Source organism: Oreochromis aureus, linkage group 6 (genome assembly GCF_013358895.1).
Source record: "Oreochromis aureus strain Israel breed Guangdong linkage group 6, ZZ_aureus, whole genome shotgun sequence".
Classification (NCBI taxonomy): Eukaryota; Metazoa; Chordata; class Actinopteri; order Cichliformes; family Cichlidae; genus Oreochromis; species Oreochromis aureus.
In genome coordinates, this window is record NC_052947.1 from 21,685,990 (window position 1) to 21,713,897 (window position 27,908).

At 42.4% G+C, this 27,908-nt stretch overlaps 2 protein-coding genes across 2 annotated transcripts in view; one reads left to right on the top strand and one right to left on the bottom strand.

Moving 5' to 3' along the window:
* The first annotated feature begins 3,282 nt into the window (after window positions 1-3,282).
* LOC116329062 (serine/threonine-protein kinase pim-1-like) lies at window positions 3,283-6,221 on the top strand. Its single transcript, XM_031750991.2, has 9 exons — window positions 3,283-3,476; window positions 3,886-4,128; window positions 4,263-4,397; window positions 4,515-4,609; window positions 4,747-4,794; window positions 4,898-5,116; window positions 5,224-5,404; window positions 5,491-5,661; window positions 5,751-6,221. The coding sequence occupies exons 1-9, from the start codon at window positions 3,416-3,418 to the stop codon at window positions 5,840-5,842; spliced, it is 1,245 nt and encodes a 414-aa protein (XP_031606851.1). The 5' UTR covers window positions 3,283-3,415; the 3' UTR covers window positions 5,843-6,221.
* An 8,103-nt stretch (window positions 6,222-14,324) lies between these two features.
* Window positions 14,325-27,908, bottom strand: part of gpr83 (G protein-coupled receptor 83) — a 30,691-nt gene continuing 17,107 nt past the window's right edge. Inside the window, exons 3-5 of the mRNA XM_031750992.2 lie at window positions 18,439-18,572; window positions 14,473-15,042; window positions 14,325-14,394 (exon numbers count right to left, since the gene is read on the bottom strand). Of these exons, the coding sequence (XP_031606852.2) occupies window positions 14,325-14,394; window positions 14,473-15,042; window positions 18,439-18,572 (774 nt within the window). The remainder of the gene's footprint in view (window positions 14,395-14,472; window positions 15,043-18,438; window positions 18,573-27,908) is intronic.

Consider the following 27,908-nt stretch of genomic DNA (forward strand, 5'->3'; position numbering starts at 1 on the left):
TAAATAAAATAGATGTGACATTCAACACAAAAAGGTTCAGATATTTTTCATAGTGCATGTCTGAGGTATATCTATTCATTTCAATGTCATTGAAGACATTAAGTGGGCTACATGCTGAACTTAGAAGACAGAAACAAAGGATCGATCCTATCACGATACTCTCGGTCTGATACCCTTTCCAGCGTTGGTATCAATACTGTCAATATCTGGGTGGATCTGCTCACCTTTAGTATTTTCCTCCTCATCCTGTGTGGACATATTGTCTTAGTCTCAATCTGCTCTTTGTCTTGTTCTCCCTCATGGTTGTGTCCCTCATTGTGTGAATGAGAATTAGTTGAGCTGTTATTATTTTGTGCTTTGGTAAAAGCTGCTTTTAAGTTTACCTATTGTTTCCCAAGTCTGGCGTTTTAGGTCCAGTTCTTGCCTGCTGCACAGCCGACCTTGACCTATTCTGGTTGGCTTAAAAAATAGAAGTGTACTGTGAATCTACTCGCTAGTGGCACAGCTGGTCCATGGTCAGTTTTAATTACCTTTTCTCTTTGCAGTGCAAAATATAACACCAGACTATCAGATACCAAAGCACGGATGAGATGGGAGTAACCAGTACCTCTCACTAATGCTATAATCCAGTGTATCAGGGCATAGACCGTTGTGTTAACTAATAGATTTCTTGGCTTTCTTTTGTTTTTCTTTTGACATTGGGTGACTTTTCACTCATTTTCAGTCCAGTCCATTTTCAGAGAAATGTTTCTTTTAGGTCACTCATAAGTCACTTAACATTGACCTATGAGTAATTTAAAGGCAGCTAATTCAAGGATTCAAGGGATAAACCAGTGTTTTGTCTACACTCAGACAACTTAGCAAAGACCCATTTTTAAATTGTATCTTTGGCACTTTGTTACTAGCATCCTGTCATGAAAACACATCATTTGTTTCCTTTTTTCCTTTTTTTTTTGGTTGAATCTATGAAAAATGCCAACGGTAACACAGTTTAAAAGACAATCGTATTTAGGTAATTCCCAAGTACCTCAGTAAACTGAAAATTAACCTGATGCTAACATATCTCAGCATGCCTCAGATAGTTGATTCTGTCCATCTCACAATGAAAAGAATTGAGGAAGTTCAAGGAAATGGAAGAAAAGAGCTGACACCAAACCTGAGAGATTCATCTGGCCCTTCAGCTGATCTGCTCACTGATGCCTCATCAGAAATGGTCTAAGTGGAAGGGTGGCTGTGAAGACCGGAGATGGAAAAAGGTTCAAGTATGCCAAATTACACAAGGATGGCAACAGGTCTCATCTTTAGATCTAGTGTGCTCAGTGTAATTTTTTTAAAGTGTTTTACTTTTGTCATTTAAACGAGTAGACGGATGGGCTCATCTGGGTTTTGTTTTTTTTGTTTTTTGAGAGGATGAAGAGAACTTTTCTACAGTGTGTTGGTGGCTCCTTATATTTTGTGATCAGTGATGTAATTGTACTTTTTCTTGGTTTACATGTTTAATGACCTCCATTATGTTTGAGCCTGTCTCAGATCCAAAAGTATGTTTGCATTCTTACTCACATTGTGCTACAAATTGATCATTGGATTTTTTTCTGTTGTTTTCACTGATAAATATAAGAGCAAATTAAAATTTGGTGACATTTTTGTGACAGTTTGTGGAAGCATAAGAAACTTCTTAAGATATTTTTGTTATTTATACTGATGCCTATTGGCTGAGTGCGCAAAATTAATAGATGGAATCAATATTAAAAATAAATAAATGCATTTGAATAATTTACATATTGGTTGCTGTAATCTGTAGTTATAGGGGTTTTTTCCCCCTAAATTAAGGAAAAGCGTAATGACAACAAGGGCCATTACGCTCCTGGTGTCAGCGTAATGACTGAACATGTATAGTCTTATATCTGAGTGAGCAGCGCATCAAACTGCAGTAGAGTCTGTATACAAGGATAACAGAAAACCCTGACCCTGCTATTCACTTTTATTAGAGATTCACGCAACAAATGAATGAACGAACGAATGGATGAAGTATTAGGTCAAAGTCAAAACAAATAAAACAGCTGGAATCCACAGCTGTGCGTGTTCATGGAGCTTGCATTTTCACCTGCTGGACATCACTACCTGTCATGTTTAACTGTCTTCAGAACATTGCAGAGGCCTTATTGACAGTATTTGGCTCTACATATGTGTGTGAGCAGATTTTCTCTCACACGAAAAGTGTCCTCAGGTAGCCATTTGAATGCTGGACACTCGGAGACCTGAGTCTCTGAGTGGGAGACCAGAGATCACATTAACATGTGTATCCCTGTATTAACAAACATGCCATATTGGCCCAGTTTATTTTTCTTTTCATTGTTTTGAGGAGACCATAAATAGCATTTGCATTTTCTGTTGCACAGTTCATTTGCTGTTACGGAGTTCTTGTTATTGATAAAAAGTGTCTTTTTTGTTTCAAAATAGCTGATCTGCACTATGCCAACATCTGCGAACAAAGATAATTCTATAAAGTTTTTCTATATAGTGTGTAAGTGCTGATATGGAGCGTTATTACATTTATTGCGAATGCAATCATATGGCACATTGACTTCTGAGGAAATTTTAGATGGCGTCATCAGAAAGGTTGCCGACCCCTGGGTTAGACCTTCATATTAAATATTTTTTTTTGCTTTTTCAAGAACGTATTTTAACATTGGACTCAAAAACAAATAAATCCTCCACAAAAAAGGAACTTCAAGTGCCAAATTGCTTTGTATTTCTTCACTTAAATATACAGCTGCAAGTATGGCTGACATGGACCCCAAGTTTGATGTGTTCTGCCGTAAACTGGACAAACCAACATAAGGATGGAAGCCACTGTGGGACTTTTTCAGTAAGTTGAGCATGTGTTTTATAAGTTAATCAGTAAATTAACACCAATAGCTACTTAACCATAGCTATTCACACAACAACTGGGTGTTGGGTAACTATGATGTTTTTATTTTAGAAAAATTAAAAAGTACACATGAATTAAGGTACTTTAATAGTAAAATGGAAAGGTGATACAACCTCAAAAACGTGGTTGCCTCTAGATTTAAAAAGAGAAATAAGGTCTAGTAGTTACACTATATAAAGAATAAATGCACAATTTAAAAAACAAAATTTATGGTAGATATATCGACTTCTTATTGAATTATATGAATTATTATGGCTCTGTCTGCCACAGTGTTTTTGTTTAAACTACTTAGGAACACTTTTACTGGCAGTCAGTGATGTCACTCAAAGGCAAGGTTCTGTTGCCATAGTCTCCTGAGTTTATTTTGAAAGCTCACTTACGGAACTTGCTTAAACAGCTTAGAAAAGACAAGCACACACACATTTGAAGAGATATTCCCTCATTACGGTGACATTTTCATTTTAAAAGGTCTCAAAAATTAACATGAAAAAGGAAACAAGAAAAAATACAAATGCAGGAGATAAGAAAGATCCAGGAGATCAAGGTAAGTAAACAAATACATCAAATCTGGGTAAAATCCCCCAAATAACAGAATCTACATTTCTAAAAATGTTGACACTCTGTGTATAAAATGAAACATTTGAATCCTATGTTTGACTGAAAATAGCACAATTACAACATGTCTAATCAAAGAAAGGTTACTGGGGCACTTTGTCTTTTGGTAAAATATTGTGACCAGTTTATTCTTGGACTCAGCAGTAAAAACAGATCAACAAGTGTCATGAAGATCTAAGACTTAGTAGACCTACTATGGACTCGTGTTGCTCTGTTTTTTTATCAAAAGGATAAACTTGTTATTATAATTTAACCAATACTCCTTAAAAAGCCATCAAAATCCTTCCAGTCCTGATGTCGAGCACTCTTTTTCACTACTGTGTTGTTGTTGTTTATAGACTCTAAGAGCAGGATGGCTAAAAGAAAGGCCAGTCCTGAAAAGAAGACCTCCGAAAAAAGAAGGAGGGTCACTGAGCAGGCTGCTCCTTCCACCAGCACAGATACACATCAGGCCAAAGGAGTGAAGCGTAAGGCCCAGCAAGATGGAGCAGGCACAACCAGTCCACCAAAGAAGATTAAACTTGCTGAGCCTACGAGCGGTGACAAGGAGCAAGCGTCTTCCTCCGTGGACGCTGGTAAAGGTAGGCTAATTAATTGAGTGAGGGGTAGATTAAGTGCACAGCTGGTTGCTCGGTTTAAGATATTAGTGTTTTGGAGATATTTGTGTGTATGATCTAATAAGCTGATGTTCTTTTGGTGTTTTCCACATCTCCAGACTGCAGTCCAAACACAAAGGGGTGCACAAAAAATGGCAGAAGGAAGTCTGCGGGACACAGCAAAGAGTCACCCAAGAAAAAGAAAAAGGACAAAACCAAAAACGTCGTCCAAAATACAGCAGCCGACCAGCAACGTAAGTAGCGAGCAGCTTGGCTTTTATACTCGGGTGAAGAGCAAAATGAACATTTAGGGTACAGCAGAGAGTAATTTGTGTCACAGCTGTAGTAAAACAACATTTGTGTCTTTTCAGGGGAATTCCAAGGCAGATATGTGCAGGAGCACCATCTAGGAAAAGGCGGCTGTGGAGTAGTGTTTGCTGGCTACAGGATAACAGATCATTTCCCAGTAAGTCTTCAGATGGTGGGAGTAAGACAGGCAGTAACACAGATAACGGATAATATCGTCAGCTGAGACGTGTGCTGTTTTACACCTTTAATGATGTCATACTGAGGAAATGCTCACCAATGCTCTGTGTCTTTTAGGTAGCCATCAAACACATTCCCAAGGACAAAATCCCCATCCAAGTGACGGTAAGTGTGCAACACTTGAACTGTTTTTACATTCCTGGATTGAGTGCAGCGTTCACCTGTGACACGTCTGTTCCTCATCATCCACTTTGTTGTAATATATCAGGATAAGAACGGGAAGCAGGTCTCGATGGAAGTGGCCATTATGCTGAAGCTTGCAGCTGAAGCAGATGGATCAGTGGGAACGTCTGCACCCGTGTCTCTGCTGGACTGGTTTGACTTCGGCACAGAGCTGATCCTGGTGCAGGAGAGACCTGTCCCCGCTGTGGACCTGTATGATTACATAAAAGAAAATGGAGGCTGTTTACCAGAGGAAAAGGCCAAGGTAAGTTGACTGGAAGAGCCTTAGACTGTACAGCATTCAATCAAAGCACAGAGTATCAGAGAAGCATCAACCCGTTGACTCATTACTGTCTTTTTCATCTTTTCCAGGTCATTCTGAAGCAACTGGTTGATGCAGCAAAGGACCTGGAGGAGAAACACATCTTTCACCGGGACATCAAGAGTGAAAACATTCTGATTGAGACCGGCTCAGATGTGCCTCGTGTTCGTATCATCGACTTTGGCCTGAGCTGCTTTGCTATGGAGCGATCGCGGTTCCGCTTCTTCTATGGTAACATATTCTGCTCCTGCTCTTCACAGATGTAGCAATTTGTGCCTTTTGTTTTAGAAGAAATTGTAATTGTGTCTGTTTATTAGGTACAGCTATCCACACCCCTCCCGAATGTTACCGGCGTAAAAGATACAGGCCTGGACCCACCACGGTGTGGCAAATGGGAGTGGTGCTGTATGAAGCGCTTCATGTGGGGGACTTTAATACCGAGACGTTCCTCCAAAAGGAACTGGAATTCAACAAGCATCTGTCCTCACGTAAGAAAACATCAAACTTCAAGATTCACTGATGGCTTGGATCACTGGAACTATCATCTTCATCTTTTCTCTTCTTTCTTTCTTTCCAGACTGCCGGAATTTCTTGGACGCATGTTTAACCAATGTCCCGAAGAAGCGCCCAACACTGGGAGACCTCCAGCTTCACCCCTGGCTCAGATAAACCCATCTCTCTCACACACACAGACACACACTTCATATCTTATCATATAAGTGTGATATATTACCTAACTTTCTTTTTTTGTCTTTCATTTTCAGGAAAAGATTGTTTTGTTTTTTTTGGCCGATTCTAAATTTTGCTGTCCTGAAATTCCTGTAACCCCCCCAGCCATCCCAGGAAAGGGGATTTCTCTTTGAATTGGCTTTCCCGAGGTTTCTTCCCATCATTCTGGCCCCCCGGGGAGTTTTTCCTCGACTTCATAGAGAGCTTGGGCTGGGTCAGGAGCTTCATCAAAATTGGCCTTATTTGATTAGTTTAATGTAATAAAATACGTTGATGTAATCAAATAAAAATTTGTAAAAATCGGAACATTTAACTTAAACTTCCATCAAAATAAAACTTGTTTAATTCAACTTTGCTGAGAATACTCTTTCATTACCATTTCAAGGATTGTTTTTTACTCGTGATGCATTTTGACAAGTAAGAAAACTGAAAACTAAATCAGGTTAAAGTATGCACAAAGAAAGTCACACTGTCACTGCTCTGAAGACTTGCATCTGTTGCCCTAACCTCTAATGCATCTCAACAGATTTCCTGGGTCCAACAGAGGTTGCAACAGTTTTTCCATCCCACTGTTGCTGATTGTTTGCTCATAGTGGGCTCTCTGATTGGTGAGATTCATTTTCTAATAGTATAGGGTCTCTGCCTTCCAATGTAAAGTGCCTCTAGACAACAGATGTGATTTGTTGCCGTAGTTACAGTTGAATGTAATCATTAATGTCCATTCAGTGGTGGAAATTTTATATTTCTTAATATCTGTCTATACTCAATGTGAATTCCATAAATTTAACAGAGCTGTTTGACTGATCACCTCATCATCATCATCATCATCATTTAATTATGTAGCACTTTAAAAACACACCTCATAGACCAAAGTGCAGCACAGTGCAAATATAAATATAGTAATAAAATAGCAACAACCAGACATAGCAATAAAATTAATTAAAAAAAAATGTCAGTCACCCACAGAGTTAAAAGCCAGGGAACAAAAATAGGTTTTTAATCTGGGCTTAAAAACTGGCACTGATGTAGCTTGTCTAATATTGAGAGGAACGCTATTCCAAAGCACTGGAGCTGCAACAGAGAACGCTCGGTCTCTTCTTAGTTTGACTTTGGGACTGAAAGCAACAGTTGCTCAGCTGACCGAAGCGAACGAATGGGGACATGGGGCCTCAACAAATCAGACAAATAAACAGGTGCTGGACTGTTTAGAGATTTAAAAACCAATAAAAGGACAGATCCTAAATTCAATTGGAAGCCAATGTAGAGAGGCCAAAACCGGAGTGATGTGGTCGAATTTCCTTCTGCCAGTTAAAAATCATCCATGGTCCATCAACTGAGTATAAACAATCCTTTCCGGAATCTTACTAAGAAAGGGAAGCTTAGAGATGGGTCTAAAATTTGACATGACTGAACTGTCTAAGCCCGGTTTCTTAAGTAAAGGATGTATGACTGCATGCTTAAACTCCTTAGGTACTTGACCAGACAAAAGACTAGTATTAATAATGTTCAGAATGTGTGATCCGATGGTAGGAAATACCTTTTTGAGAAAAGGGGGAGGAACAACGTCATTTGGAGAGCCACACGGTTTAGCATTCAACACAAGTTTCTCTAAATCAGGTAAAACAATTGGTAGAAAACCAGAGAACAAACTTGAGCAAGAACCATGCATGGCCGGGTCTTCTGAGGAAATTTTAGATGGCATCATCAGAAAGGTTGCCAACTCCTGGCATAGGCTATTCATAAAAGTTGGGTATAAACCAGTATAAAAGCGGCCTTAATGGTTTAATACCACACAGTAAAACACTCTCCTGAGTTCACAGCCTAGTTTGAAGTGTTATTTAATGCAAAATGATGTTCACTGTGTAAATTATAGACAGTGAAGCCGAGTATGCTTTAGGGTGAGTATACCTCGACAGCTTGCTTCCCTGCCTGAGTTTCTTAGTAAGATGCCTCTCTCATCACATCCAGTTCCACAGCTCCAATATTTGAGGCTTTAAAACAGGGTTTCATAAACTAGTGGGTGACAAAAAAGTGGCTATTTCCATCTACATATCCACCCTTAAACGTTTTTTTATTTAAACTTTGACAAAAAAAGTTTGGTTTCCTTCATCAGGAGATCTCGAGTACATAATGGTACATGGTGAATCACAAGTGGACTACTTCGATCCGGGCATAGATCACCTGTCTGGAGCTTTTATTCTAGGCTTTCTCCCTGGACTGTCACTCAAATGCTTTCAGGGCCCGAACTAAATAACTATCTTCAATTGAAATGTATGGACCCTGTTTCACCAGTGAATAGAAAGCTTCCAGTAGCCATTTTATGTGCCATATGAAGTGGCTCTGTGGTCTGTTTGAAGGGAAAACATTTCTCAGAAAGCCTTTTGTAATCCTAGTTGTGCTGCTGAGTACTGCAGCAGCATGCCTCGAGTGTATTGATCATAAGAAACACCCAGTCTCCATTATTTTTGAAGATGCATTTTATCTGAAATGCCTTTTTCCGACACTGCATGCAATATACTCATAAGCCGCTGTTTTATTAAACAGAGGACCCAAATGCAAGAAACAGGAGGCTGGAACACTGAATGCTTTAATGCTGATCTGATGAAACTCGTGAATCCAGGGAAAACACGAAAAACTCAAAGATAAAGGTGGGAGGGAGACACAATAACAAACGAGCAAGGAATAAACAGAGCTATAAAACACAGCGAGTGATGTTAAAACATAAAAATAAGAACCAAGACTGTGAAAAACAAAAAACATGACAGTTTTTCTTGCCTTTTTCCAAAAATGAAAACAAGAACACCCAGAGAGCACAACACAAAGTGCAAGTGCTATCCTAAAGCTTTGATGTTTTGTGCTGATTTTAGCACTGGTAATATGGAAATCTAATGTAGTATATATTCATGTTTTTGTGTCATTATAAAGTTGTATTGAAAACATATTGTTTTAAAGAGAAATTGCTCATTTTCTCTTAATGACTAATATATTATTTTAAAGTTTGGAGATGATACACTGGAAACTAAAGCTTTTACCCAACTTGTGTGACTGTGACCTTTGATCTATGATCATGAAGCATTATATACCAAAGTTGTGTATTTTATTATCTTTACCCATATGACTGGAGAAGAATTGGTTGAAATCTTTGGCTTCTATAAGCTGTAAAAAGTTGAGATTTTAAGATACATTCATGCAGCATTTTAATTTGAAAAACTTTATGGTGTCAATGTGACATCAGAGAGTCATACTGAGACATAAAGTGTTGCACAGCTCTCTGCATGCCCTTTCATATGATATCTTACTTGATATGATTTTTTGAAAGTGTTTTTCAAGGTTAACTTTGACCTTGGATGTGTCACGGACCCGGCTCTGGGACTCGGGGACCGTGAGCAGTGTGGACTATTATCATTATTATTATTATTATTATTATTATTATTATTGTTTGATGTGTGTGTCTTCTGCACTGCTACTGCTCTGTGTCCACATCTGTATGTAGGCAGGTGTGTGTGTGTATGTGTGTGCAGCTGTTTTCTGTTGGCCAAGTTACAGGCACCTTCAGGCCTGGTGGACGTGGCCCTGCTGGAGGACTGGAGGCCACACCTGAAGTCCTTGCCACACACCTGCTGCTGATCAGGGCTCGTCGGGGGAGCTATTTAGGAGAGTGATGGAGCTCCCACTGACGTAGGATCATTGAGTTAAACTCCAAGTCAGTGTGTGTCAGTGTATGGTAGTGCGGCTCGTGTATGCCCCCGGTGGTCAGTGTTTGACGGCTGCTTCTGTTGTTTTCCTGCAGGAGGAACGTGGACAAGGACAGCACGCACAGGGTGTGCAGAAACACGACAGTGGAGAGCACGAGCATTGACGTCGGAGTGGGACACACACACGGGAGTCTAGGGAGCAATGGGGATTTATTGTGCATCTGTTATTTACCTCACTGTAAATAAACGCACTGTCTTCACTAAAGAGTCCAGCATTTGGGTCCTCCTTCCTCACATTCCCACGGTTTGCCAGCGTCAACTGTGACAGGATGCTAACAATGAAAGTCAATGTCAAATGCTTAGCCAAACTAGTAGGTAGCCATGCTCCTCAAGGCCTAATATATTGGTCTGAAGTTTGAAGATGGTCCAAATTTTTACTGATCTTCACATTTGGCTTAGCCTTCACCTGATTTTCACCTAAGTTAACTCAGTTCAAACCGTTATTGATATCTACCATCACTCAAATGTTTAAAAATGATATCTTGAAAACTGTGGATGGACAGACAGACGAACAAATGGAACCGATTACACAGAACCTCCCTTCTGGGGGAGAAAAAATCAATCTGAATCTTCAGTGTCAAGTTTAATTGTGCGTGTTTAATATACAGTATTTTATGTCATGGAGGCCACACTTTTACAGAGGACAGCCAAATAAACAGCATATCCGTGCCCCGCATTCCTGAAACATTCGGACAAAATAACAAAACATTATTAATACAGACAGAATACATTTCTGCCCGTGTGGCAGCAAACAAACCGAATTCGAATCAAGCAACAGGCCACAGTTTTTCTTTTGCATACAGTAAAACCCACATGCAACTGTACACACGTTACTATTTTCACCTTCTGGAACATGAAAAACGAGGGAGCACGATATATATGTTAACGTTGAACACAAAGGTTTTGCGGCCGCCTGTGCTGACACGGAAATGTCACAGCAGGCAGAGTCTCAAAGTGCCCGAGAGTAACACTGAAGTCTCCTGAACCATTTCACTCAGCAACGCTGGAACACAACGTTATACAATTCAAAGCTGAAAGCATGAGACATATAATCGCCCACAAAATACTTTGTTTTCACCTGTGATCGCCATGACAACATAGCACAAAATGTCTGTGCAGTGTTGTGGTTCTGCAATAACATGCTCTCAGCGTGCTTGTATATGATGGAGATTATGTTTAATAGGAGACCATGAATCTAAATACAAAGCTGAACAGCTGGTGAGGATGCGTGACCACCACATATTATATTTTATGTACACAGTTTGCCTCCTTTCATTGTCAGAGTCACGCTAATACCTACAAAAGGTCAGACATGAATCATGGCTGTGAATGCATCAGAAAGTAAGTATATGTTGTTGTTGTTTGTTTTAAAGTTCAATACAACATTGAGAATACTCAAGGTTGAAATGAGTTTTTCAGATTGTATGACTGTCTTTGAATGTACATCACTGAGATTATTGCTGTCTTTTAACCCAGTCTCCACACTTTCTGCAGGTAATGTAGATGTCTACCTGAGATTAGCACATGATATCTTTCTCTTTTGTCACAACTTCATTGCATATGTTGACTTAAACATGTAAGCAGTACAAAAGGAAGGAGATAGTTTCTTGTTTAGACAAAAGTGGGCATAAATATAGGCAGGTAAATGGCGAGCTTTAATGAAGACAGCTGACACAAAAACACAGCAGGATGAAATCAAGTTAAAAATAAATCCAAAATACAACCAAAGGAGCAAAAACTAAAGGGAACACAGATAAAAAACAGGCAAGAATCACAGGAGAGAAATGAAGTCAGGGACCACAGAAAAGAAAGAGGGAGAGGCTGTGGTTGCATTTGAATAGTCACTTTAGCTTCTGAAAGTTCCTGAGTGTAGTGGCCCAGAAACGTCTAAATGTCATCTATAAAAAGAGCTGATCCAATCCTCTAAATACTAACCAAAGGCTGTCCAATGCTTTCTTTGTTGGCTTTTTTAGCATACGATCCACTGGACCTACTCTTGTTTACATGATTCATGTAAACAAATGATCAGTGTGACCAATTAGGAATGCCCATTATCATGTAAACTGGCTGCGTGTTTTCCATCTTGTGCCGAAACTTGCTGATATAGTTATCTGTGTGTTCACAGGACTCTATGCAGTGCTGTGAAAAATTAAGTACCACCTCACTGCTTCCATAGGAATTAGAAGGGTAAGAGCAGCCAGGCATCGCTAGCAAGTGTGATCACCTTTATAAAAGCAGGAGTTTTGGCAGTTTGTTTTTCTGGAGGATTCAGGTAAGGTCAGACAGTGCAATGCTTAAGGAGAGAAACTGCAAAAAAACAAGAGCTTCATCTCACGTTGGTGTGTTAAATGTACAATTGTACAAGTAGAATCAGAAAAAGACTTAAAAAACGGGTATGGCTTGTTTGGAAAGGTTGCCGGGAGAAAACCTCTTCTCTCTAAAATGAACATGACAGCACAGCTTAAGTTTACAAAGTTTCATCTGAACAAACCATAAAACCTGTGGAACAATGTCTTTGGATAGATGAGACCAAAGTGAAGATGTTTGACTATGATGTGCAGCACTGTTACGTCCCTCTGCAGCCCCTAATTTCCTCAGTATGTTCAGCTGGTGCTAATTGGCCACAATTAGTCAGGTGTGGATAAAAGCATACCTGAGGAAAGCTTCCCGGGGAGCTCACTTGTCTTTGCCTTGGTGGCACTAGCCATTTTAGCCAACCTGGTATTCCATTTTAAGAAAAAGCCTCTTCTCACTAACACTCTGGTATTCATCTTCTTTTTCTATATTGCGGCTTTGAGCCGGGTCGTAACAAGCACCATGTTTGGAGAAAGCCAAACACAGCATAACAGCTAGAAGAGTAATGTTTTAGGCTTCTTCTGCAACCACAGGACCTGGGCGCATTGCAGGCACTGAGATAAACCATGCAGCAAAGTAAAGCTAACTTGATGATATATTTTTTATAATGTATAAATGAACAAAGAAAACACCTGAAATTGTTACCATTTGTTCCAGAAGAGAGTTTTGTACACACAAATGATTTGTTTGTGTTCCAGACCTCACCCTGATTGAAACGCTTATATATGAGGTATTGAAACCGAGGAACAACAAAGGTGAGAAAAAGACAAAGTAAAAGCAACATGAAACATTAACAAAAAGACGAGAAATAAATAAACCAAGAGAAAGAGGAGCAAAGACAGACAGAGAAGGACACACACATGTAAGAAAACACAGATAAACCCTAAGAAGGATTAACAAAATTCTGCAGTGTTTTGCTTGTGCTGTTCACAACTGTCACCCTATTGCACAACATTTTTTATGCTAAAAGCATGAAAAATTACAACAAAAAGTGGTGCCACAATGTCCACATTTGAGTTCACCTGCCCCGCCCCGCTTTCTGTCCAAATAGACAGTTGGTGTCTAGTGGACATCCCAGGCTCTGGTTGCACAGATAACCCTCGCGTGCATATATCCCTTCTCATCAGTCTGTGGCATCCTTCAGTCCCACCAAGCTTTGTCAGCATTAACCATTGCAGTTGTTTCCCACCCCGCTTCAATTTGCCGATGGTCTCTGGTCGCCGCGCCGCTGCTAATTTCTTCATTATTTGTCCCAACCCCACCCCGACCCCCCACCTAAACTGAATACACCTCCTGCTGCATGAGATGGATTTAATCATGGTCATCATCGGCCTCACACTGTGTGGTGTCTACTGGAGCATGCCAGATTGTGCAGTGAATATGAAAAAAAAATATGGGATGAGAACTCTTCTCGTTGAAAATACAAGAAATCAATCAAAAAGTTATGCATAATAACTTCCTGTTTTGACCTGTGTGTGCATAAGACAAACATGACATCAATTTTTCATTGTGTCACAGCATAGTTTAGATCTTTGATAGTTTGTTTTTAATGTGTTTTCACCTCTCACAACCCAAAATCACCTATGGATTAATTACATTTCTGGTGGAAGAAAGGTAAAATTGTTTATGCTCAGAGGGGAAAAAATAGTCTATAAACCCTCTGGCTAGATGACAGCAAATCAAAGGAAAATCAAGGAAAAATTCTGCAGCAGGATGGGTTTCAGGCGGTCTGCGGATAAATGTGACGATATTTTCATGCTAAGGTGGGTTCAGTTTCCCACACAGAATCCGTCTTTGTGTCCTGAATGGTAAACCAAGGTTGTTAAGGCATATCTTACAGCAACCAATCCTGTTAAACTTGAGCATTACATTTTTTTTTTCACAGAGACTCAACTTCATTGCTCCCCTGCCAGCCAGTCAGTGAAGGTTTTCATGGTTTTCTTTCCATCACAGTATAATATAAAGAGATGTTTAAGTAATGTGATGAATGTTTTATCCATTTGTCAAGGCTTGGGGACATTGTTTTTAACAAACAGTGCATCACGAAGGGAAATAAAAAAAACTGGCGTGAAAAAAGAAAAAGCGCGTGTGAATGTGGAGCGGTTGCTTTATAAGCTTCAGGGGAGAAAAAGAGTCACATCTTTCAGCAATTCACAGTCACCACAAAAGCCTTCTCTTCACACCCTGCTGCTTTTGAAATTACTGGCCCAGGCATACAGATCTGAGATTACCAGATGTTCTGCCCTCTTTGGAGCATGATGACGGCCTAAAAGAGATTTAAACAACTCCGTTCAGTCCAAGATTGTCTCCAGTCAGCTCACAGCCACAATGGGCTCCACTGAGAGGATGTCAGTCCTCCCTGTGAGCGCCTGCCGGGCAGTGAAAAGCACATGTGCATCTTTCAGGTTGTGGGACTGACTTGAAGAAGGGTGACTCTGCTGTGAGGAAGCTTGGCCCGGGTGTGACCAAACGTTCCTTGGCCTCGAGGAGTCCTGGTTGTCGGGCCAGGCAGTTCTGTGACAGGGAGCGTGAGGTACTGCAGGGCGAAGCTCCGGGTCCAACCCGACCACTGCCCGTCGTCTCTTCCTGCACCTGTCAACGAGGAGCTGGAGCTCCTGGCGGAAAGTGGGGTTCAGACAGCAGTAGATGAAAGGGTTGTAGCAGGTGGAGCTCATAGCTAGCCAGTGAAAGCAGAAGTAAAGGGCATTAGAAGAATGGATGGCCTGGCTAGACAGCAGCACCACGTAGCAGTTGAGGGGAAACCAGCAAACGGCAAACACTCCGACCACCAGAAGCAACATCGCCAGTGTTCTCCGGCGCTTCCTTCTCTGCGTGGCATGCTGAGCTGTTGTGGTGTCACCGATGGCATTGTGGCGCCACAGTCGACGGGCCACTATGGTGTAGGAGGCAGTGATGATGAGGAGGGGCAGCAAGTAAAGCAATATGAAGGTCAACAGGTCAATGTACTGCCAATAGACATCTGACGGCTCTGGGAAGTCTGGGACACACAGGCTTCGCTCTTTCTCCTTACTGTCAGGAGAAAGCCAGAAAAGACAGAAAATACTGTGCAGAAATCTTTATATTTTGTTAGGAAAAATGGGAAATAAGTACAATGATTTATCAACATGTGCAAACATAAATGGAAATACAGAATATATATGGTAATGATTGACTGTATGACCACCTTTCATTAACCCAGCCTGAACTCTCTAAGGCAAGGTTCTTCTAATTTCAATAAGTAGTCTTCAGGAATAGTTCTCCAGGCTTCTTGAAGGACATTCAAAACACCTCTTTGGATGTTGGCTGATCTGTCAACATGATCCTAGCCTGCTTCAATAATGTGGATGCCTGGGCTCTGGGGAGGCCAATCCATGACTTACAGTGTTTTTCTATAAGTCATCGATTTGAACCCAACATTTCTAATTGGGTTACCTGATTTTCAGTGCAGGTCTGGTGTAATGCTTCTGCCTTCTGGGGTACCTCAAGGATCTCTTTTAGGTCCGATTCTCTTTTTGCTGTATATACTCCCTCTAGGCCAAATTATCAGAAGTTCCAATAATATTTCTTATCATCTCTATGCTGATGACATTCAGTTATACTGTTCTTTCAACACTTCTGAGTTTTATAAATTGTCGTGTTTAAATAATTGTCTGTCAGAAATCAAACAATTGTTAAATGACAATTTCCTCCAGTTAAATGCAGATAAAATAGAAACCTTGACCTGCTCACATGCTCTCAGAAATTAAGCAGCATATCAGTTTTTTAGACCCTTCGTTTCAGTCGAGTCTCAGAAACATAGGTGTTATATTTGACAGTTCATTTTCTCTTGAGAAACACTCTAAACAACTTGTCCGGAACTGTTTTAATCATCTAAGAAACATTTCTAAACACAGACTACTGGTGTCAAAGGCAGAACTTGAGATGATTCTTCATGCTTTTATCTCTTCTCGTTTGGATTATTGTAATGGTCTTTTTACTTGTCTCAACAAATCAGTTCTGGATCGCCTTCAGACTGTACAGAATCCCGCGGCAAGACTTTTAACTGGCACAAACAAGAGGTCACACATTACTCCAGTTTTGGCTTCTCTTCACTGCTTGCCAGTAAATTTTAGGGTTCATTTTAAAATTTTAGTTGTAACTTTTAGAGCTCTGCAGTATATCTCCAGTATATCTCTGACCTGTTGAAGCCTCATGCTTCATCCCGAGCACTTAGGTCGTCAGGTCAGAGGTTACTGGTGGTTCCACGTACTAGGTTTAAAACATGTGGGGATCGGGCTTTTCAGGCACTGGCACCAAGGGTGTGGAACTCCCTGCCGTTGTCTTTACGCTGCCTAGACTCCATTGACTCCTTTAAAAAGCAGCTGAAGACATTTTTATACAAATGAGCTTTTAATTTATTTTTTCACTGTTTTATATTATTTTATTTGTATTTCTGATTTTATTGTGAAGCACTTTGTGAATTTTATCTGTGAAATGTGCTATATAAATAAATTTTACTTGCTTACTTACTTACTTACTTACTTACTTACTAATGTGGCATACCAAATCACCCTTATCCGTTCAGTGAGAATGGCTTCTTGACAGCCACCCTTCCATTTTCTTATGAGGCTTCAGTGAACTTCAGTGAAACTGAAGGGCCACATGCATCTCTCAGGTCATGAACAGTAAAGCAGCAGGTCTTTGTTAGAGATTTTCCTATTTCTTAAGGACTTGACACTCATCTACTGTAGATGGGGGTTTTTTTTAGGCCTACCACTTTTTTTACTCTTATCCAGTTTCCTCAATTTTTTTAAGGACACACCACGTCATATGCCAGGCTTTTTGATAATAGTTCTTTGGGAATCACATTACTGGTTCAAAAATAGTATTTTATGTCTGTCAAACATTATTATTTTTGGCATTTTTAACTGATTCAATTAAAGAAAATAAAACACATGAGGCACTTTTGTGGCAGGGTGCTGGTTAAAATAAAATAAAGTTCCTAAAAATACAACTGAAAATTGGTTCTTTGTTCTTAATGTCTCCTATGTATAGACCCACTTCTGGGTCATCTGTTGAATAAGGTGCGTTTTTATGTTTGAATGATTCATAGTACAGTGTTAAGTAACAATTACAAAAACATTCCTCTGAAAATGGTCAGATACAAGGACTGGACTGAAAGTGAGTGAAAAATCAGCCAATATCCAAATAAAAACTTTGAAGGACTTTCAGAAAGCCTGGAGAGCTATTGGTCAAAACCACTTTAAATTTACAAGAAAGTCTGACTGGTGGTGCAGCTCGAGCCTTTACCCAGTACTGTATATTAATAATCATTGGCTATTGTTATTTCATAGAGAAATATGAATTAAAAAAAACATTTATCTCTGATCCACTGAGTTTACTAGTTCATAGTTATTTTAAACTTATTCTAGTTCTTCATTTTTCATTGTTATCTGATATTTTTTTAAACCACAGAGTAAAGAAAAATAGTCACTCAGTAATTAATTATGAGTTAATTATTCATCAGATTGTGTATGACTTTATTGCATTTTTAATTTTATACAAAAATTATGGATAAACATTAATCAGAGCAGGGAATATACGGTATAAGTACACATATTAGTAATACTTAAGCCACTTTCTCCCCTTTAATCAGACATGAGTGCAGGGGGAAGGGACCTCTGACAAATATCTGCAAACATTTCTTTGGTTTTATCCACATTAATTTGGAGGAACAACTGCTCACACCAGTTAATGAATTCATTAAGAACTCAGCCGTGATGTTGCTTCACACCCCGCAGAAGGCTCATAACCACAAAGTCTTTGGTGTATTTAAGGGCAAATCTTCATCTGTGTTTGCTCTGATTCTCACTAGTATATAATCCAGTGGAATTTGATGCTCTTTTGTTAAAAGGTCAGAGAGCAACCACACTGTGTAAAATCCATATTAAATTTTGATAAGCGCCTGAATGTCATTAAAATCGGATGAAAAGTGACAGTTCTGCATAGATAAATACATTTATACAGAGTAAAATACTAAGAGATAAAAAAAATTCTTTGTACATGATTAATTTCTGCTTGTACACACTTTGAATTCGGAACTCTGGGGATGTGTGACTTCTCAATTAGCTAATCTGACTCCTGTGTAGCTCTTCCAATTCGCCAGACTGCTTTTGTGCTACCATGTCGAGCATTCCAGTTTTCATTTTGCTTCTTTGACTTTGTTGTGTCGACTTTTGGCTACTGTTTTCGCCTACTTTCTGTAACTCCTGTGAATGAGTTCATTCTTTTTAAATCAAGCCAATATTTCTTTTTGGGTTTTTTTCTTTAAATCTGACACAGAGCAAACCTGTTCCACATCCATCAGCATATAAAGTAGAGAACCTCCATCTCCATAGCTAACCCCACTGAATTGTACCTTTACATAATGACTGTGAATCATTTTACCTGTATGTAAAGGTCAGGAGTTTTTGGTAGATTGCATGTGGGAGGGAGAAGCAGCTGGCCATTATCCAGATGACGGCGACCCAAACACCACCTTGTGCGGGAGACATGCGAGGCCTCAAAGGATGCAAAATCACCTGAGAATCACCACACACAGATCAAAGTCAGTGCAAATGCATACACTTCAGATCAATATCAATCACCAGTCTGTGCCCAGGGAAGTAGAAAGAAAGATTAGAGCATGTTGTTTTACAAGCGTGGCTCCAACTAGTCGAAAACAGCGTACTACTGCAGTATAACCAATTGCTGTTTCTCAGCCTCTAGCTGTTTTTGTTTGTGCCGTACTACAAGCCAACTACAGTGTGGAACATAAGATAATAAAATGTCAGAGGAGGAAGGTCTCGGTGTGTATTTAGTGATGAGCAGATGTGTGAGTGAGGAGGCGAAATGTCCCTGATACACAGATTAGTCAGGAGAGCAAGTGAAAAGGAAAGGAAAAAAAAGCTTTTTGTTCACTTCAGTTCAATAAGATTAAAAATACTGGCCAGTTACTGTGCCTTCTCCACAACAAAAAGCACGACATAACTGTTGAAATACACTTTTTTTCCTCCTTGAATTAAAGTTTTATTTTGGTCAAGTTATGCAGTCACGCTGCCTCTTGGTCAAAAAGTCCTTGCAAAGCGTACAGAGATGGTTTGGCTCATTAAGCTGCTGCAAACACAAATACAGTCCCACTCAAAATAAAGATCTCGTCCTTCATGCTTTATCTTGGGACCCATATTATGGAGATTCAATGAGTTTCATAAAGACATGCCAGCTGGGAGCAAATCTCAAATTTTGGCTCATCAAACTAAAGTTGTTCGCGTTTCTCGGCCCGAGCAGTTATAATTGTCCTGTTCGCCCTCGGCGCTGGTTTCTGTGCGGCAATTCAACAATGAAGGCCTGATTTTTACAATCGCCTCTGAACACCTTACGTTTGGATGTGCCTGCTAATTAAACTCTGGGAAGTATTTACGTGAGCTCTACTCTGTGGTGATTGGCAATTTCTGAGCCTGGTAACTCTGATGAAGTCATTCTCTGCAGCAGAGGTAATTGTTGGTATTCGTATCTCTAATGTGACCCCCTTCTATTTGATGTTTTTTCGGACCACATCCAAAGAAACTTTCATAACTGACTTTTTCCAGACTCACTGACTGTTACGTCTTAAAATACCAATCAACTGTCTTTTGTCTTTGCATATTTTAACAGCTCTTTTTAACTACTGTTGTTAAGCAGAGCTTAAATGTGCTGTATACCCAGGGGTTATGGCATAACTAATGGATCCTCTGCACCACTTACTGGACATACAACTGAACGCTTTCTCTAATATATCCTTCAGCTCCACTGCCACTAGGATACATAGAGAAAATCTATAGCATCTCACCTGCATCCGTTTTAGACCCGAGCTCTTCTTTATGTCATATTTAAATTTTGGTTTCTTTAATCGCTTTTTCAAAAAATGATCTTTTACCAAATTACACCATCCCTCCTCTTATCCAAATCAGTTGAAGCCAATCCCCGCTGTCATAGGGCGAGATGACACATAGAGACATGCAACCATTCACATTCACGCCTACGGCCAATTTAGAATTGCTAATTAACCTGAACCCCACTCTCCAGTTTCTCCAGCTCCAACTGTGTAAGCAGCAAGTGCACAGTACCCATGCAAACTGGATTTGAACCTAAGACCTTGCTGTGAGGCAAAAAGGTCTTCTTACCCCCAAACTACATCTTCAGTGTAATTTGTTTACCTTTCTTAACTTTTTTACTCTGCAATGCATTATTTATTTTGTTAATATCGTTTTTTGCCACAGTAACTTTCTAGATTTTTGGATAAATAAGGCATTTTAGTATTATTAATGTGGACTGAGACCTTCTGAAAGAGTGTTCAAACACCTTCAGTTTTTGACTAATAAAATCTTACAGGCAGTTTAATACAATAAAAAATGCCGTCAGTCAGTTCACTTTTCATCTGCTGCTGCCTGCCAGTCCTTCCAGATGATTCACCAGTGAAAGTAAAGTCATCCCATGGTGCCACCTGCAGACTCTGCAAGCATCCTTTTTTTCTTGTCATCACTCTCATGCATACAGATGTCAATAAAGTTGCAGTATTTGTACTTCAGCATTTAGCAAGTACCACTGAAGGGGTGTGAGTAAAGACTTTTGTAATGAATGCAAACGTGCATGGGACAGTAAGTACAGGTCTTACTGGCTGTTGTGCAGCATTGTGGTAACACTGACACAGACAGACTGTGGTTATTTATAGATGAGGTCATGAGTAGCAGCAGAGACACAAGAGGTAAAAGAAAAAAAGTTTAAAACTATATTTTGGCCTCTCCGTGAATCGCTACCTTATCGTGGTGGAGGGGTTTGTGTGTCCCAGGGATCCCAGGGGCTATGTTGTCTGGGGGCTTTTGCCCCCTGGTAGGGTCTCCCATGGCAAATTGGTCCTGGGTGAGGGACCAGACAAAGAGCGATTCAGAAGACCCTTATGAAGAAAACATCGAGGGAACAGTTTACCCTGCCGGGATAGGGTTACCGGGCCCGCCCTGGAGCCAGGCCCGGGAGGGTGCCCGAGGGGCGGCGCCTGGTGGCCAGGCCTTAGTCCATGGAGCCCGGCCGGGCACAGCCCAAGAGGAGACATGGGCCCATCCTCCCGCAGGCCCACCACCCGCAGGAGGCGCCATAGGGGTCGGGTGCATTGTGTGCTGGGCGGCGGCCAGGAGCAGAGGCCCTGGCGGACTGATCGCCGGCTGCCAAGACTGGCAATAGGGACATGGAATGTCACCTCTCTGGTGGGGAAGGAGCCTGAGTTAGTGCGTGAGGTTGAGAGGTACCGGCTAGATATAGTCGGGCTCACCTCACGCATGGCTTGGGCTCTGGAACCAGTCTCCTAGAGAGGGGCTGGACTCTGTCTCAGTCTGGAGTTGCCCCTGGTGAGAGGCGGCGGGCTGGGGTGGGTATTCTAATATCCCCTCGGCTTGCTGCCGGTACTTTGGGGTTTTTCCCGGTGGATGAGAGGGTTTGTTCCCGCGCCTTAGGGTCGGGAAAGGGTCCTGACTGTCATCTGCGCTTATGCGCCGAGTGGCAGTTCAGAGTACCCAGCCTTCTTAGAGTCCCTCGGGGTGCTGGAAGGTGCCCCACCGGGAGACTCTGTTGTCCTGCTGGGAGACTTCAATGCTCACGTGGGTAACAACAGCGAGACCCGGAGGGGCGTGATTGGGAGGAATGGCCTCCCTGATCTGAATCCGAGCGGTGTTTTGTTATTGGACTTCTGTGCAAATCACAGTTTGGCCATAATGAACACCTTGTTCGAACATAAGAGTGTCCATAAGTGCACGTGGCACCAGGACGCTCTATGCCGCAGGTCGATGATCGATTTTGTAATCGTATCACCAGACCTGCGACCATATGTTCTGGACACTCGGGTAAAGAGAGGGGCTGAACTGTCAACTGATCACCACCTGGTGGTGAGTTGGATCAGGTGGCGGGGAGGACGCTGGACAGACCCGGTGCACCTAAACGCGCGTAGTGAGGGTGTGCTGGGAACGTCTAGCAGAGGCCCCAGTCTGCGAGATCTTCAACTCACACCTCCGGCAGAGCTTCAACAGCATTCCGAGGGAGACTGGGGACATTGAGTCCGAATGGACCATGTTCAGCGTCTCCATCGCCGGGCTGCTGCATTGAGCTGCGGCCGCAAGGTGGTTGGTGCCTGCCATGGTGGTAATCCCGAACCAAATGGTGGACACCAGAGGTGAAGGGAGCCACCAAGCTGAAGAAGGAGTCCCTATCGGGCTTGGTTAGCCTGTGGGACTCGGAGGCAGCCGACAGGTATCGACAGGCCAAGCGGAATGCGGCTCGGGCAGTGGCTGAAGCAAAAACTCGGGTGTGGGAGGAGTTCGAGAGGCCATGGAAAAAGACTTTCGGACTGCCTCAAGAGATTCTGGCAAACCGTCAGGCGCCTCAGGAGGGGAAAGCGGTGCTCTACCTGCACTGTGTATAGTGCTGGCGGAGCGCTACTGACGCCGACTGAGAAAATTGTCAGGCGGTGGAAGGAATACTGAGGACCTCCTTAATCCCACTGACACGTCTTCCGAGGAGGAAGCAGAGTCTGGGGATGAGGGAATGACCCGCCAATTTCGGGGCGAGGTCACTGAGGCAGTTAAACAACTCCTTGGTGGCAGAGCCCTGGTGTTGATGAGGTCCGCCCGAGTTCCTGAAGGCTCTGGATGTTGTAGGGCTGTCCTGGTTGACACGCCTCTACAATGTTGCGTGGAGATCAGGGGCAGTACCCTGGACTGGCAGACCGGGGTGGTGGTCCCCATCTTTAAGAAGGAGACCGGAGGGTGTGTTCCAACCACAGGGGATCACACTCAGCCTCCCTGGGAAAGTCTATGCCAGGGTGCTGGAAAGGAGAGTTCGTCCGTTAGTCGAACCTCGGATACAGGAGGAACAATGCGGTTTTCGCCCTGGTCGCGGAACACTGGACCAGCTCTTTATCCTCTCAAGGATACTTGAGGGTGCATGGGAGTTTGCCCAACCAGTCTACATGTGTTTTGTGGACTTGGAGAAGGCATTCGACCGTGTCCCTCGGGTGTCCTGTGGGAGGTGTTGCGGGAGTATGGGGTGTCTGGCCCATTGCTACGGGCCATTCGATCCCTATACAACCGTTGCAAGAGTTTGGTTCGCATTGCCGGCAATAAGTCGGACTCGTCCTCGGTGGGTGATGGGCTCCGCCAGGCTGCCCTTTGTCACCGGTTCTGTTCATAATTTTTATGGACAGGATTTCTAAGGCGCAGCCAAGTGGTGGAGGGCTTTCGCTCGGTGGCCTGAGAATCTCATCTCTGCTTTTGCGGATGATGTGGTTCTGTTGGCTTCATCAGGTGAAGGCCTCCAGCTCGCACTGGAGCGGTTCGCAGCCGAGTGTGAAGCAGCGGGAATGAGGATCAGCATCTCCAAATCTGAGGCCATGGTTCTCAGCCGGAAAAGGGTGGAGTGCCCACTCCGGGTCGGGGATGAGTTCCTGCCCCAAGTGGAGGAGTTCAAGTATCTCGGGGTCTTGTTCGCGAGTGATGGGAGAAGGGAGCCGGAGAGCCGCTGCTCCTACGCATCGAAAGGAGCCAGTTGAGGTGGTTCGGGCATCTGACAAGGATGCCTCCTGGGCGCCTCCTGGGTGAGGTGTTCCGGGCATGTCTCACCGGGAGGAGGCCCCGGGGCAGACCCAGGACACGCTGGAGAGATTATATCTCTCGGCTGGCCTGGGAACGCCTTGGTATTCCCCCGGATAAGCTGGAGGAGGTGGCTGGGGAGAGGGAGGTCTGGGCTTCTCTGCTTAGGCTGCTGCCCCCGCGACCCGGCCTCGGATAAAGTGGATGAAGATGGATGGATGGAACTATATTTTGGGCAAAGTCTGCATTTAATATTATATTTTTTTTAAATCAGGTTTTAGTGGATAGTCTGTACATGTGTTTCCATTTTCTTTTGACCACTGAAATTAAAGTTAATTTAGATAATGTCTCAAAATAGCTTCCAGAATAAGTGCCCATTTCATCATGGCTGATGAGTGCCAGGACAAATTCTACCTTTGCACTAATTTTATTAGTGCTTGAAAAGACGGCAATTTCTTTAGGTTCCCCAAGGCATTTCACCTTTCATCCAAGAGCCTGAGCAATAACTGTTGGAGAGTCCTGGGTATTTGAAGCCCAGTGAGGATTATCCCCCCCATCTTATTAACACAGGGGACAGACACAGTCTTAGCTCACAGTTTTAAAAGGCTTATTGGACAAATCACTAAGTTGTTATGATTCTCTTAAGAATCTTTTGTGTTTAGAGTGAAGTTAAGGTAAATAAGCCTTACTTGGGATTTTCCAGATGTGAATCGTGGATTGTCTGATGGAACAGCAAGCAGGCACCTAGTTAGGTAAGGCGAGCAGCGTGGAGCATGGGTATGCAGGTGAGTGTGGCTTTGGGCTTGAGTGAAACTTGGGGATGCAGGTAAGTAAGAAATCAGGTTCATGGAGTTAGCTCCAAACAGGCAACCAGAAGGCAGAAAGAGAAATGAAATTAATAAATGTAAATAAGTTGGAAGGAAAGCAAATGGCTAGCCTAATTACCACCATGGGACGTGTAATGATCTGATGAAGATCTGCCATCCTTCCGGCCATTAAATACTCAGGAGAGGAGACTCAGAACAAGGAATCAGAGAGAGGGCCACGCCTGAGGGGGATCCCAGGGAAGCATTTTCCCATCACTTCGCCTGTGTGGAGAAAGAAAACTAAAAAAACGAGTGAGAGGAAAAAGAAGACAAACATAAAAACCTGAGCCTCCCCAGACCATGACACCATCTGGAGGTGGTCCATCACACGAGCCGAGGTTTTACCATCACTTGGGCCAAAGTGTAAAGCCTCATTAGGAAATTGCCTTATTCGACAATCATGTTAGCTACCGAGGTCACCTGAGGCAAGGTGTGGGTAGGGGTTGAAACGCCTGGAAACAGATCTCAAAACTGCACTGTAGGTGTCAGAAGTCACCACCTCTGTTCAACTATGATCATTCACAGTGGTCATAGACTGCCACCTTAACTCCTCTCTGTCATCTTCTGCTCTTGCTCTTGACGAAGGCGGTCGCACTTTTCTCCTCTCCTCCTCCTCTCCCTTAGCTTCCCTGCTTAGCCTCTTGTGTCCTTGTCTAGTCTCGTGTTTTTTGTATTACTTTTCCCTGGAACACTCTCTCACAGTCTGTTCTCTAAAACCTAAAAGAGAATTATGGATTTGATCAACTGGTCTCTGAATGCAATTGACACCCCTTTCTCAACGAGAAGTTTGGGCTTGAGTGAGCCTGAGTGCTGAAGATATCTACCTATTCGGAACCATGGTAACAGGGTTCTGGCTGATCGGAGCTGGCTTGGCCCTGACTTACCGGAGAACTAAGGAAGCAGAACCGGCTGTTCAAACCCCTACAAGGCCGCCCGCTGGGATTGAAACGATGGGAAGAGGCGTGAGTTTCTCAAAATGGGCTCATTGAGTGCAGCACGGATAAGATCTTAGAAAGGCTTACGGCTGCCGTGAATACTCAGAATAAGATCTCTGAGTGCAGACTGGATTACATCTTGGAAGGGCTCGCTCGGCATAACATCTCTGAGCGTAAATTGGATGACATCTCGGGGAGGCACACTGTCGTGAGTTCTCAGAATCGGCTCTTTGGGCACAAGAATGACAACATCACAGAGCGCAAGTATGGCGGCTCATGCTCTCCAACGGGAGATTGAGAGACCAGTGTTGGACTGTAGAACTGCTTGGAAATTCATATGAGCTGTTTGCACTAAAGTAAAAAGCACCATCACTCATACAGATACCCCTTCGGCGCCAGCTGCGGTTGCAAGACTGGAGCTGTACAACAACACCCTGATAACAACTGTGTTTTGACTGTTCTTCCCTTTCTATGCAAGGCCACCTGGGTTGGCTGGAAGACTGTTTACTTAGCCTGGCAGGGCGAAGGACACTGTCTCAGCTGAACTCTGGACACATACACACACACGCACACAGACATATATACACATGCAGACATACACTCATCCCCCCTCCAAACGCCTTCGATGCTTATTCCCTTCCGATGCTGACGGTGGATCATGGAGACCAGCGCATAGGCTGCAGGCCCGGATGTACTGTCTACATTGGCTGTCTCTCACCCTTTACCCACCCCTGTTGCTTGTCATGTGTTTTTTGGTGTATTAAGAGTTTTTTTTTTTTTTTTCATGTGCTATGTGCAGAGGTGTTTTTTTTTCTGTTCTCAAACTGATCTCCCTGTTGGAGCTCAGTCTGGGAGGAGTTGTTTGTTTTTTCTCCTTATCTTTCCTCATGTTGTGCTTTTTCCATGTTATACCTCTCTGACCTGTCTTCCCCATGTGATGTTTGTGTAATGTATGTATGGTCGGAGGGTAAGATGGCGCCACCATTGCGTGCAATAGGTCGGCAGGCTTATGAAATTTCCCCTTGTGGGACTAATAAAGGCATATCAAATCAAAATCTTGGTCCAAAATTTGAGCACTTTAAATGCATGTGCCTGTTGAGCTGGCTCTCCCACGTTGTGCAATGAATTTGTTGGTTTCCTTTACTATAAAGTAGGAGCATTCCTCACTGCATTGGACAAAATACAATATGTTGCTTAGTGTAGCCATTTGGATGTTTTGTCCTTGGGATGATTTGGGTTTGTCCTCCCTGAGTCCCTCCACCAGTTGTTTTAGAACTGAAGAAGCCTCTTGGATGAGATTAGAAATGTCTACATGGAGATAAAGAGGTCCAGTCTTTTTAAGCACTTGCGCTTAATAGCACTCAGCCATGACAGTACATGTAACATACAACGTGATGCAACTGACTAAACCCACATAAATGCAGTAAACCTTAGAACCAGCAGCAGCACAGGTCAGTCAGTGGAAAACTAATTTACCAGAGTTCACAATATAAAAATATTATGTGACTTATTTCCAAGTGAGTTATTTCCCCCTCTCCATTGTAAAACCGGAACTTCACCCACCTGCCACATCTCACTGCTGGGTTACATGCCGCTGTATGCCAGCAGTACCGCTGCACTCACTTGTTAACTGAAAGTAAATACAAGTCACAGTCCCATAAAACTGGTTGAGACATTGTCACATGGTGGCTGTTTTAGGCAATCCAAAAACATTTTGCGTTGTTTAAAGAGAACCTTTTACATCGAACTCCATATGTTTATTCTCACGCTGTACTGCAGTAGCGCTGCATGATTCACAGGTCAAAATAATCTTTATTTATGTCATACTGGGGCTTCATTCAGCTGCCCTCCATCTAAGCCAGCAATCTCCTGATTAGCCGAACATCAGAAATAGAAGCAGCATTTGAACAGCAGGCGTATAGGGCACATAGCTTTCAAGTCTTTAGTACTGCTCTACCATGTGGGTACTAAATTAAAAAGGCTGAATAACCCTTGAACTAACAGGCATATCCAAACTTATGACTGCACAGCTCCTATCTTTCTAGCTCCACAGCTGGGAGTAAAGTTGGTGACAAAGAAAATGGCATATAAATTAATGATTGAAATATTGCAATTAGAAGGAGAAAACACTGCTGAGATGTATAAACACTACATCCATTTAAATGCTTTTAAAGCAAAAACAAGAACCACAAGAAGCTTGTGGCTTTTTTAATTAAGAAGAATATTACAGAGGGTAATTTTTAGTCTCCCTCAGCTTCATCAGTGAGATATGTAAAGTCACGATTCATCAGAGAAAAAATATACTTCAGATTAATTTCCACCAGCAGCATATGTCACATTATTTATCAGAGCTGTTTTTAATAATGTGCCCTGTGCCCTGCTTTATATACTTTTCATGATGTAGAGGGTCAATATTCATGTCCAGTGGTTGTTATGGAGGTTTAACTGGATTTCAGGTGATAAAA

Coding starts and splice junctions, on each gene's coding strand:
- LOC116329062 (XM_031750991.2), top strand. CDS start 3,416: ATGAAAAAGGAAACAAGAAAAAATACAAATGCAGGAGATAAGAAAGAT. Junction 3,477..3,885: donor GAAAGATCCAGGAGATCAAG/GTAAGTAAACAA, acceptor TGTTGTTTATAG/ACTCTAAGAGCAGGATGGCT. Junction 4,398..4,514: donor TACAGCAGCCGACCAGCAAC/GTAAGTAGCGAG, acceptor GTGTCTTTTCAG/GGGAATTCCAAGGCAGATAT.